The 12,400-nt window shown below is 36.8% G+C and overlaps 1 protein-coding gene across 4 annotated transcripts in view; it reads left to right on the forward strand.

Moving 5' to 3' along the window:
- MSRB3 (methionine sulfoxide reductase B3) overlaps positions 1 to 12,400 on the forward strand; it is a 196,780-nt gene that overhangs the window by 72,490 nt on the left and 111,890 nt on the right. For all 4 annotated transcript variants that reach the window (XM_022571612.2, XM_089920971.1, XM_089920970.1 and 1 more), the window contains 2 exons: positions 4,000 to 4,108; positions 5,733 to 5,810. In XM_022571612.2, coding sequence (XP_022427320.1) covers positions 4,000 to 4,108; positions 5,733 to 5,810 — 187 coding nt within the window. The remainder of the gene's footprint in view (positions 1 to 3,999; positions 4,109 to 5,732; positions 5,811 to 12,400) is intronic.

Here is a 12,400-nt window from a genome sequence, read left to right on the forward strand (position 1 = left end):
CATTTGTTTAGACAGTGTTTGTTAAGTGCTAATTGCTATGATCCTTATAGCAGACCTCTGAGGGTGGTAGCACATAGAGAGACCCATTTGTCTAAGGTCACGTGACTAGGAAGCAGGCAAGGCAGAAAGTGAACTCTAATTCAAGACAATACTGGCTTTGAGGCAACAATATGGAACAAGCTTTGATATAAAAAGAGACTTTGGGCATATTTTAGCAAATAAATGCCCTTGGATAGGGTTCAAGGTGGGTCTGATATATACCAAAGTTACTCTGTATGGAATGGTGTTATGATTAGATACCAAAGTGGCAATATTACCCTCTCAAATATGCTTTGTGTTGCGTGTGTATAGACATATGCTCACTTGTGGCTTCGAAGTACTCTATTAACCATTTAAATAAAGGAAAAAATCTTTCCCTAACGTACTTCTAAGCCAATTTAGGGGTCATTGAACAGATGTCATATAATACTAATGTTAAATTACCCTGTGTAATAAGAAAATTACAGTACCTAAGTGAAGATAGTAAAGGGAAACCATCCAATGAATTATTCTAGAATTTCAAAATGAAATGATTTCTTTGAAATTAACAGTGGCACCACATGACTTTAGAAAAGTGAGTCTGATAGGGAGAAGGGAAATTAGAGACAGAAGTGAAGCCTTTCTGTGTTTATATATGCCAGTTTTTGGTTATGATGCTAGGAGAGCTAATGTAATAGTACAGCTTTCAATTGTCCAGGAAGTGTATTATTATTAAACTATGTGGCAAGAAATTTATTAAAATCTGACTAACTTTTCATTGTTTAGTATTAAATCACAATGGTTGTTTCTAGTCCACACATACTTCCTTTTGCTATTAGGTACACTTTAAAAGCCTAATTATTTTGAGAACATAGTATGACCAAAGAATAAAAATGTACAAAGTTTGACAACTTTAAATAAACACTAGCATTTCTTAAAGAACAAACCTCACTTACAGTTAGGAAACAATATTTATATTTAAGGTTGAAAAGCCAGGATGTAGGAAAATTTTGCTAATTTGGAAGATGACCTTTAAGTGCACCAAAACCAAATAATTTGTAGGCTATGACATAGGGCACATTCCTACAAAATTTGTGTGAATACTGCTTTAGTGGTTCTTGAAAGACAAACAAAGAAAGCTGGAATGAAATCTTTATCCCCCTTACAAATAAGACGGAGACTAACAAAAGAGTACAGCAGCACTCTTTCAAAGCTTGCCATTAAAACGAGGTCTCTGTAGCACAGCTAATGAGATGGTTCATAGTAGAAAACAATCTGTTTTTAAGAATGTTTAGATCAAAAGTAATTTCTAATCTATGAAATAAAGTTTTTTCAATACCCTTCATTCACCAGTGAAGCTTTTATGTTTGTCTTATTTACTTCAATCAGATGTTTTCAATTTTACCTTTTTTCCTTGTACAAATCCTTGACATGGTTCGTCAATACTGACCAACAGTTTTATTCTTTTTCTTCAGAAAAGAGAGATTTTTGAGAGAGGGAGAATGAAAAAGAGAGAAACATCTTTGCCTAAACGATTTGCAAGCATCTGTGCTTTAAGCTACTTTTTATGAACACTCCTTAGTAAATGACTCAAGGTAAAAAAGCAGAAAAGCATCCAATGTTAGGAAATTGCAATCCAATACCATGTAATTTAAACCTGCAGTTGCTTCTCTTGTACTAAATGACATACAGATGGGTAGCTTAGTTCTCTCAACTTTGGGAACACAATTGGCCTTTTTGTATGAATGAACGTATATTAACAAAAATATTTTAGACAGAATTGTTTAATTCTAATTGTATAGATTTTAATTATCTATGCCATTGGAAAGAATAATTTTAACCAAGTTATTTTGTCATGTTAGATTTACAATTAATGAATTTGGGGGGATAAAATCCACAAAGATACAACCCTTTCAACATACAAAGCAATAAAAACAAAAAGTTACTTTTTAAGATGTCCATAGCAAATTGAGCAGAGACTCACCTATCACAGCCAGTTCTGCATTCAATTTGTGGAGAGGCTTGTTCTGACAGGACAAACATTTCTCAGGGAAACATTTCTATCTCTTAGAAAATATTAAAAGTGTTAAGTAGTAGGTATTTGCATAAAGCCTAGTGTAATATGGGGTTCAGTGAGATGAGAGACCAACATGCCATTAGTGTGATTTGCCAGCTGTTCCTGTGGATCTTTTCAGGCCAGAGCAGGGCTAACATCCTTTGTGGAAGGTCAGAAGAGGCGCTATTTGACAACCAACAGGCCTACTCAAAGGTGTGTTTTGCTGTTCGGCTCTGGTTTGCTCTTTTGCTGCCTCCATATTTTCTCATAGAGAATCAACCACTCTATCTTGGTGGCCCTGATTCTGGAAGCTGATATCCTGCTTCAATCCCACAATCAGAGTCAGTGGTTACTTAAGTTTCTCCTGTTTTAATTTCAGTGATCTCGTATACTATGACATTAGGTGCCTTAAAAGTAAAAGAAGTAGAAAGCATTTCTATTCCTAAATCATATTTCTTTTATGTTTCAAAACAAATTGAGTTTAATATTTGGGGAACTAAGCAAGCTTTCTTTCAGTAATTTCGTAACATGGTAGGAAATTTTTGCATGTGGTGACATCTGCGTGCCTCTTTCGCACTGTGATGGAAAAGCAAAGAAAAGCAATTTTACTGCAGTGAGTAAGGGTTGCCGTGTCTGGAGTTATTGATCATCCCGTGGTACTCATGGGGGATTGGTTCCTGACCCCCTGCAGATACCAAAATCTGAGGATGCTCAGGGCCCTTATATAAAATGGCGTAGTATTTACATATAACCTATGCACATCCTCCCTTATACTTTAAATCATCTCTAGATTACTTATAATACCTAACACAATGTAAATGCTATGTAAATAGTTGCCTTAGCATGGCAAATTCAAGGTTTGCTTTTTGGAACTTTCTGGAATTTGGGGGGGGAATATTTTCCATCGTGTTTGGTTGAATCCATAGATGTGGAATCTGTGGATACAGAGGGCCGACTGTATTTCTTTTCAGTCATTTGTTCAGGTAAGACAAAATACCCCATATAAGCGGGTATTGTCTGGACATTTTATTGCGGTCTGTATAAGTTGAAGTAAAAGCTAACATTGTTATTAGAATCTAATTAAAATTATTTTACCATTCAAATATATTTAGCCAGTGAAGTCTTTCTAAGTATATTTTATAAAAAGAAAAATGTAGGTCTCTAAATAAAATCACATTCACTTTTGCTTTTCTTTGTCTTTCCTCCCTCCCTATTTTTCTCACTCTTTCTTTGGAACTTCTTGAATCTGCATTAGTGTAAATGCCTTCTCCTGCAGTCTATTAAATGTTTCTTGCTGCCCGTTTAAGCGTGGTAAGATACAGTCTTGCAAGAGATATTTGTTTTTAAGGACTCTTCAGAACCTAGTGAAGCCTCTGACAGAATCACAGAGAATTCCTAGCTGTGGAAAGATACATCTTTAGGGTTCAATAAACAAATAGGATAGTATTTAAATCACCCAGGTTGGAAATTGAATGAGGAAGGTTTCGGGCTATTCTAATAAACGAATGGAGAGTTATTGTTTAATATAATATGCCCATCCTCTTATATATACAGCATAAATGCTTATAAATAGAGTTATGCTTTTTGAATTCATTTGAAAAAAAAAAGAAATTCAAGGTACTGGGAGACGTAAAGGATGTATTCCCACCTTGTGAATGTTCAATGGGTTTTTACTGTTGCCTGCCAGCAGCTTTGGCTATAGCACACTGTCAGTGCTCCAGTGGAATCACCTGAATCTTGAGTCCCATTCTTTTTAAACTGAGAGAAATAGGCAGCTGCAGTTCAGGTAAGTTTGTCTAGTGTGTTAGGGACTGACCTGGTCATTGACAAGTGACTGCAGAAGCTGTGCTGTGATGGCCAGCCAAAGCAGTTACTTAGGATTCAAGCTAAAAGTCCTCCTTCTCCCACATCCTCTCTCTTTCCAGGGTCATGTAGGGATAAAAAGAGCTGTAAGGTGGTCTTTTCCCAGCAGGAACTGAGGAAGCGGCTGACACCCCAGCAGTACCATGTCACTCAGGAGAAAGGGACCGAAAGGTAAGGCGAGCTTACGAAAACGCCATTAAGCAAGAGCTAGTTTTCTTCATCCTCCTTATCCCCCCGCCCCACCTTTGAATCCTCTTCCTTGCCACTTAATTTAAAGGATTCTATACTTATTTGCTAAAGTCTACAAATTAGTATCCTTGAAAAGGTTGAAAATGGTATTGCTTAGATTAAGACTAAGTTTTATTTATTCTTTCTCCCATTTAATGAACACTCTATCTTTTGTAAAGTCACAAGGCTTTTGTTAAGGGCCTGTTTCTAGTTTACTACAAAATGTGTGGAAGTAATAGCGATTTAGGTACATTTTTTGGGAAGACATCAGAGTAAGCAAAACCATGAGGGACATGGCACTTTGCCAGGATACTGAAAATTTGAAGGTGGCCATTGTAAGTATAGACGTTCTGGCTGCAAAAAGAAGGTAGCATAATTTAGTTCCTTTCTACCCCACTCCAATTTCTTTTTGAAGCACATGTGGAGAAAGTATTTATTGGCTCATTTGTGGTTGGAATGTCAAAAATTTTCAATAACTGCCCTCACATGGCTTTGGTCCTTGGAAGTTTGCCCTACGTCCTGAAAAAAGAGTTTGTTCACTTCCAAGACTGTTTGTAGTGAATAAAGTCTCTCTCAGCTGATTCCAGCTCAAAGGTAACTTGCCAAAGTCCAACCATTTTGTTGTCTAATTTATACCATGGAGCTTGGCATAAGGCTGTAACTTACCTCTGATCCAAATTTATTAATGATGTAACTTCTTGTTTTCATTCATGAACTGAAAGAGCTCTTTACCACACGTGGGGTCTTTGTTAATAGGCAACACTGTCTTCCTGTCACAGTATATACTGTTTACTGAATTCACCAAATGCTGAATCTCTGACAACGTACACCTTTACTGCACGATGAGTTAGCGATGGACTTCGGTCTTGGTCCAAGTCACCTACCCGTCCTGTTGTGTACATGACTAGCAAAATGATTTAATGCACACAAACAACTAGAGATTAGGTCATTCTTAAAAATTCTGTTTATAAAAAAATTGGACCTCATAAAGAGGGTGAAAGGATAATAAAAACAAGCTGCAGAGCACAGACTTTTTGTTGGGCTAGCACAGCTGATTTGTATTAGCTGAATGACCTCCTAGCCTTTAAGATTGTTAACTTAGAAAAATATTCCCTTAAAGCTGCAATATTCCTTTTCAAACCAAAAAATAAGACTCCTTCCACTGGAAGTGTTGGACCCTTCTGCATTTTCTGGTATATACTCTTGGACACTGTAGAGTAGCAGAAATCTTATGTAATAATGTTTTTTTTCTGTGAATCTGAACTACAGGCTTTTTTTTTTTTTTTAATAGGAAAAAAGTTTTCTAAGCATTACATAACTAGATGGCCTGATTTTTTAAAAAATTTAACCCACACTAGTTTGGAGTTGTTATATGCACATTTTATTATACAGATTTGAAATGTATTAGTAATGTTCAGATTTCCATATGTTTGGTCTGTTCTCATTTTAGGACAAAAAGCCCTTGAAAGTTTTCTTAGAAAAATGTATTTTAAGCAAATAAGTTCTATAAGAAATAATGCTAACTTGTTTAATTAAATTTTTTTATGCTCTGTTTATTGTGTATCAGTGCCTTCGAAGGAGAATATACACATCACAAAGATCCTGGAATATATAAATGTGTTGTTTGTGGAACTCCATTGTTCAAGTAAGTATGTTAAAAACCTATGGATATGGACAAATCACAGATGGCAACAAACTTGGTATTGTCTGTTCACATTAGAATCTTTCCATTACTAAATTTTCTTTTTTCTAATTTTTCTATTTCCCTACCACCACCAAAACAAAAGTAATTATTGACTTTCATGATAAACTACCAGTTTGGTAGACTGGCTGATTTCTCATTGTTTGGATCTTTAAAATACCTAACGTTAACTTGTTCATCTTAGTAACCATGGTGCTTAGCAGAGCTATAAAAGAGATTTTGGTGAACGTAGAAATGTCTATGTATTTATTGATTTTTCTGTCATCAAGTGATGGCCCTAAATTTATTTATTTGACCATGATGGAAGTTCTCTGTGTACATCTTTCAGATTGAATAGTATCCACCAAGTTGATTATTCATACTTCTGCAATGAAGGGCAATAGCTGTATTGAAAATAAAATGGGAAATATAATAGATACTTATGCATATATAAGTAAATTACATACTCTGAGTTTTGCATTAATCCAGAATCTTTGTTTTATAGATCCCAATAGTTTACTATAAAACAGGCCAGTACATAGACTTTTTCAACAGAATAGTTAATTCAGACAGTGTATTCTGGAGATTATGGATCTTAATCAAGAAAGAAAGCTCTTTACTAAAAATTTATTTATGTAGGTGGAGAAAATCCTAGAAGCCCTGTACTTCCCATAGGGATGCTGATTTGGGGGAATAAAAAGAAAGAAACCTTAATTGAGAGTAAGTGTCATTTATTTAAAACAGAATTACAGACTTCTTAGGGGAAATGAACAAACAAGAATCTGATATGTGTAGCAAGTAAAACATACTTAACAACTCTCCACAAATGTTTCCTTTTGAAAACACTAGCATTTACAGATTTCCCAGAAATAACAGGAAACAGTAGTTTCCTTGAAAAAAAATTTTTTTAAGTTTAAAACCTTTCTTAACTTGCATAAACCTTATTGCACATTAGCGTTGGTTGCGAATCTGTTCTGAATTCTTACGTATTTATTCTTTCTGTTAAAAAAACCAGCCCTTCAAATTGTCACCCATTTCCTCTCAGAAAACACACGTCTTTATATTTCAACACCTTTAGTTTGTGTCATAATAGTTGATATAACACTTAAGATAGTTGCTGAGCCATGTTAAACTTGTTAATATCCCAAATGGTAAAAATTGGCCACATCTCCTTTGCTTTTTGTTTAAGATTCTTCATTTCTTTCCCTATTATGTGATTCAGTAAAGTAGTGGATCTAAGGAAAACTTACTGTTTTAAATAAGAAACAGAACCACTGTAAATGAAGGATTTAACCCATGTGACATCTTGAGTCACAAATAGTAAAAGCAAGACCCTTATCCAAACATAGGTGCTGCTGGGGTTCAGGATTTCATATTTGATGTGATATTGACTCTAAAGGAAACTTTAGCATTCTTGTAAGGAAAGCTTTTGTTTTCTAAGTTTTTAAGGAATATAGTTTAATATTTTTTATTCTATATTTAAAAAAATAAGTGTGCTTCTCCATACTTGGTTTCTTGTCATTTCTAGGGGGAACAATATCCCTGCTTTGGCCTTAATTGTAGAATACAGTATTCTTTGTCCTGGTGCTGCTTTCTTAGTACTGGAGAACTTGTGCCCTGGGTGGCCACAGGGCATGGGGCCACAGGGCATGGACAGTTTTGAGGGAAGCAATTTTCTGGTCCTCAACCGCTATACAATACACTTTCCTGAAACTGCTGTCTGTGTCTGAGAGAGTCTGTAGTCAGCCACCTCTTCCTTCCAATCTCCTCTGTCATAGTCGCCCTTCTCCCACTTCACAAAAGATATCATACCTTCCACCCATCCCAAATATTACTATGACTTGTTGTCACAGGATAAAATCTTCAAGGCATCAAGCAAAAGGACAGTTCAGGAAGGCATTACTTCTGAAGGAGAGACCCATGAAAGCAAGGCCAAAAAAAAAAAAAAAACTGAGAAATATTGAACTGGTAAAAAAGTATTGAAACAGTATTTCATCTTGGAAAGGCTCAGTCTGCCTGCCAGCTGTCTGCTTATCTGTCTCTCCATCTGTTGTCCGTCTATCCATTTCCTACCAGTCTTAAGTGAGATGTGTGTCATGAAAACATGTATCAACATATTTATTCAAAAATTTTAAATGAAAGTCTTTGTGTGTGTGTGTGTGTGTGTGTACAGGAAATAAGTCTGATTTACTTGATAGACAGGACGGTGAGGACTGCCTTTGCAAATTAGGTTATATGGTGGACTTCTCCCATTCATTAACTGATCTAGATATGTCACTCTAAGATTTTGACAGAAATATATTTTAAGCATGTCTATATACAGAACACCAGGTAATTTATCTTTTTTCAATTATTTAAATTTTTGATAAGAAATTTTAGCTGTCACTTTAAAATGTATGAGGAAGGGTGTATCAGTCAGCACCCAATATGGATACAGAAACCACACAGTAATTTGAACAGGAAAGTTTAATGTAGAGAATTACTGTGTGTGACAGAGGATTATGGTGATGAGGGATTGGCTAGTAAGAAGTAAATAGAAATTCTAAAGAAGACAAAGATAGCAAATATAGGAAGCTATCATGGCCTCTAGGGCTGAGATAGAGCCCAAGGAAGAGCTTTCCCTGCAACCCGCCCCCCGCCCAGGCTTTCTGGGGCTGATGGCACAGGAGTCACTGGGGCCATGATGTTGTAAATTTCTGGAAATCTGCCTTCTGGAATTTGCTAGAAACCTCCCCTCTGGGGTGCTGGGGAAAGCTCTTTGCTGGGAGGTGTCTCCCTGGGAGTGCTCCACTACAAAACTACCTGAGGGAAGTGCCAGGGAAGGCTGCTGACCACCAGGTGCTGCTCACTCCTGTACCCTGAAGGCTGCACCTCGCTCCAGAGAAGCCAGGAGCCTGTCACCTGAGAAGCAGTGAAAAGGGCTGGGGGCTGGAGAGGCTGCGCATGCTAAGGAGTTGGGTGCTGGGGAAGCCGCCCACGTTGCAAGGGCCTGCAAATAGAGAATCTGCATGCACTGCGTGAGCCAGATGCTGGAAAAGCCACGGGCTCTGCAGGAGCCTGTTGAGAAAGCATACTGAAAATAGGAAGGAAGAACCTCTTTCTCCTGCAATCCTTCTCCTGTGCCCTCTACTGACAAGGTTTAATATCATGTTAGCTGACAAAGAAAAAAATATTTAAAGGTCCCAGATCCATTTTAGCAGAGCAGGCAAGGAAGATGGATTTAGAGGTGAGAGGCAATAAATAAATTGGTAACTGGCACAGAGTCTCTCTGTTTTGTTTTCAAAATTCTTTTAGGGGTTCGTGAGCAAAAGTTTGAAAACCACTCAGTAGTCTAGTGTATTAATGGCAGCACCATCAGACACCCTCTGGAGATAGCTGGTTTCGTACTTGAACACAAAGTGTAGGAAACAATTGAGGTGCGTGTGTGTATGTGTGTGTGTGTGTGTGTGTGTGTGAGTGTGAATGAGAAAGTGTGTGGAGTGTTTGTTTGTTAGAGAGGAGGGAGTGAGGTGGAAAAGACTACATAGAGGAACAATGTGAGAAATAACAGTGGGAGGGAAACAGATAAGAAATAAAAAGAAATAAGAAGGAAGTGCTGAGTTTAAAAATGCCCATCATTAGCGCTATGAAAAGGTTGTTTTCCCAACTGCTATTTCTGTTATCTTATTGACACTCTGTGTGTGTGTGCATGCGTGCAGCACTCACATATATGTATAATTCTCATCATTTACTTGACTGATATATATATGTATATATAATACTTCCTTACAAAAAAGACCATTCAAACTTGTACTCTACCCTAAATACACTCCCTCTCAACAATATACTGCTTTTTTTACTGCTTACCAAGTACAAGAACCTTATTCACAGGCTGCTTTATAAACCAAATGTGTAATTTATTCCATGGTTCACATTTTCTTTACATTCACAAATTCTACCAAGCTAGTTTATTTCTCATATAATACTACTGACTTTCAGTTAGTAAATTAACTGACAGAAGTAAGAATGTTCTCTCCTCTGGTTATTTGAACTTCTAAACTTTCATAAAATGAATTTGTTGAACATCAGATAAACCAGAAAAGGCATTGGTGAAACAATTTAATTCAGTAAGTATTTTTGACATCTTGTACTTTGCTCTGGCTGACCCTTTGCCAGGTGTTGTGAAACAAAATAAACTTATGAACTACTTTTTTCCTTAAGGTGCTTATAGTTTTGTTGGAGTGATAAGAAAAACACAATAAACAGTTACAAAGTGTGGAAAAATAACATTAAAGTCTATCTGAATATGACTGTTTGATATGCTTTCATAAGTAATAGGAATGTATATGACTGCATCAAAGTAGGGCCTGTTTTCATGGAGGAGAGGAGAACACACTTTACCAGGCAGAGAATATCTGATAGAGAATGCCATATGAGACGAGGAATTAGAGATAGGATCAAAACTGGAATTTTCAAGGACATAATTATGAGACTGGTCCAATAGGAGTGGGGAGGTAAGGTATGTTGGGAGGAATGGAGAAATGGCTGGAGGGTTAAAAAGGACCAAATAAGGAAGCCCTGGGATCCCAGAGAAGACACTTAAGTTTCTGCTTGAAATTCTTTAAGCCTTGGCATCCTTTCCTCCAGGAAGCCCTATCTGAAACTTCCGGGTTGAACTCTAGTGTCCTTCATCTCTGTTCCCATAGCACCTTGTATGCACTTCCATCATTGCATTTTCTGCTGTGTTCTGTAATTATCTGTTTATGTGCCTGTTTGTCCACTAGCAAGTAAACTCCACAATTGCAAGGCCATGCCTTAGTCGTATTTATACCTCTAGTCCCTGGCATGTAATAATCACTAAATATTTGTTTGTTGATCAGATGCATGTCTGAACTTTGTGAGACAGGTTGTGGAGAGACTTTGAATAAGACAAAAGCATGATGAAAATGGGAATTAAGCTGTAACATTTCACCAGATAGATTTCTGGAGCTGAAAAGAGAAGGAAATAGGGCTTTTACAGCTTCAGTGGGAACTTTTTTCCTTGTTAGCTGATAAAGCTCAATGTTATCCATGTGTGATCAGCTCCTGATAATTTTAAGACTTTCAAGAACCACATAGGATAGTTTTTATTTTCTGTACATTTACTAATAAGGCCTTGCACTGAATTAATAGCTCATTTTACACAGGTTCACTAATGAGGGTGATGATAATAATAATGGTAATAATAATAATAATCAAGAGCTAATACTTACATAGCACTTGCCTCTTGCCAGGCATGGTTCTAAGTGCTTTATATATATGAACTCCTTTAATCTTCACAACAACACATTTTATAGATGAAGAAACTGAGAGGATAATTGTCTTGTGAAAAACAGACAGTATACAAATGGATTTAAAATGGCAATACTCAAACTTTTAGAAAAGAATAAAGTTAAATAATTATAAGAAAATAAAGTTTTAATATTTTGTTTTGGTCACTCGAATCTGGTTATTTTACTCAGCATAATTGGAACAAATGGAACACACAGACACACAGACACACACACCTCAATTCCTTAAAAAATTTGCCTTTGTCATAGTAAATATTTAAGTTGACAATTGAAGACCATTCCAGTCTAGGGGGGGCTGAACCAAAAGTAAATAGATCCATCATGGTAGATCATTAAGAAAAACTCAGCTTCAGGCTGGTTGTTATCCTTGGGGAAGTCCCTTGGAATCCTGACAGGAAGATGTAGCCAGTATTCAGGAAACCATCAGGCCATGCAACATCTGCAAAGTAGGGCAGCAGCTGGATTCATGGGCTGGATTCTAGTTATTAAAATTGGAATGTCCCTTTATTTTCACTATTAACCCCCCATTACATTTTCTCAAGTAGCTGTGTTCCAAATTTTTACCACTTTTTTTTTGAATTCTCTCCCTACTTTTCTGAGAAAATTGAGGCCACCTGACATGAGCTATCTTAAATGTCTTTCCTTCTACCTTGAAATTTCTTTGTATCTTCATTTTTATCAAACAATCAAAACAAGCACAGGCTAAAAGCAAGTGGTGGAACCAGTTGAATATTAGCCCAGATGTGTGACCTCAAATTCATCACCTATAAAATGGGGAAAATAAAACCAAACAGGTGTAAGAACTAAATGCAGAAAAATGCCTAGTATATGGCAGGTATTCAACAGTGTTAAGTTCAAGTGGGCCTGACCAAGTTTGGGGAACGTATCATACTATCACAGCAGCCTAAGAAGCTCCTTATAATGTGAGAAAGTGCAGGCTTTACTAGAGAGAGTCTGACTGTTAACAGTAGATGTTAGTGTGATGAGTCACTGCTCCAGCTGTGTTGCTACATTTCAAATGGGACTCTGCTGCAAAACTATTAACACATGCTGCATTTCACATGCGCCTCCTGTGCAGTTTTATTCCAGGCTACTAGAAAATTTAAGCCCTTTTTCAGCTCTTTAAGAACATAAGCCCTTTCACTGAAGAAATTCCAGTTCAATGCCACACACAATTTACTCAACTATACTGTTCCATTTACCACTAAAGGAGACTTTCAACATAAGCTTTTCCCCTTCTGGTAT

The sequence above is a fragment of the Delphinapterus leucas genome, chromosome 11 (assembly GCF_059928025.1).
Source record: "Delphinapterus leucas isolate spDelLeu-1000000601 "Yukka" chromosome 11, BTC_Dleu_Yukka2, whole genome shotgun sequence".
In the NCBI taxonomy this organism is placed as follows: Eukaryota; Metazoa; Chordata; class Mammalia; order Artiodactyla; family Monodontidae; genus Delphinapterus; species Delphinapterus leucas.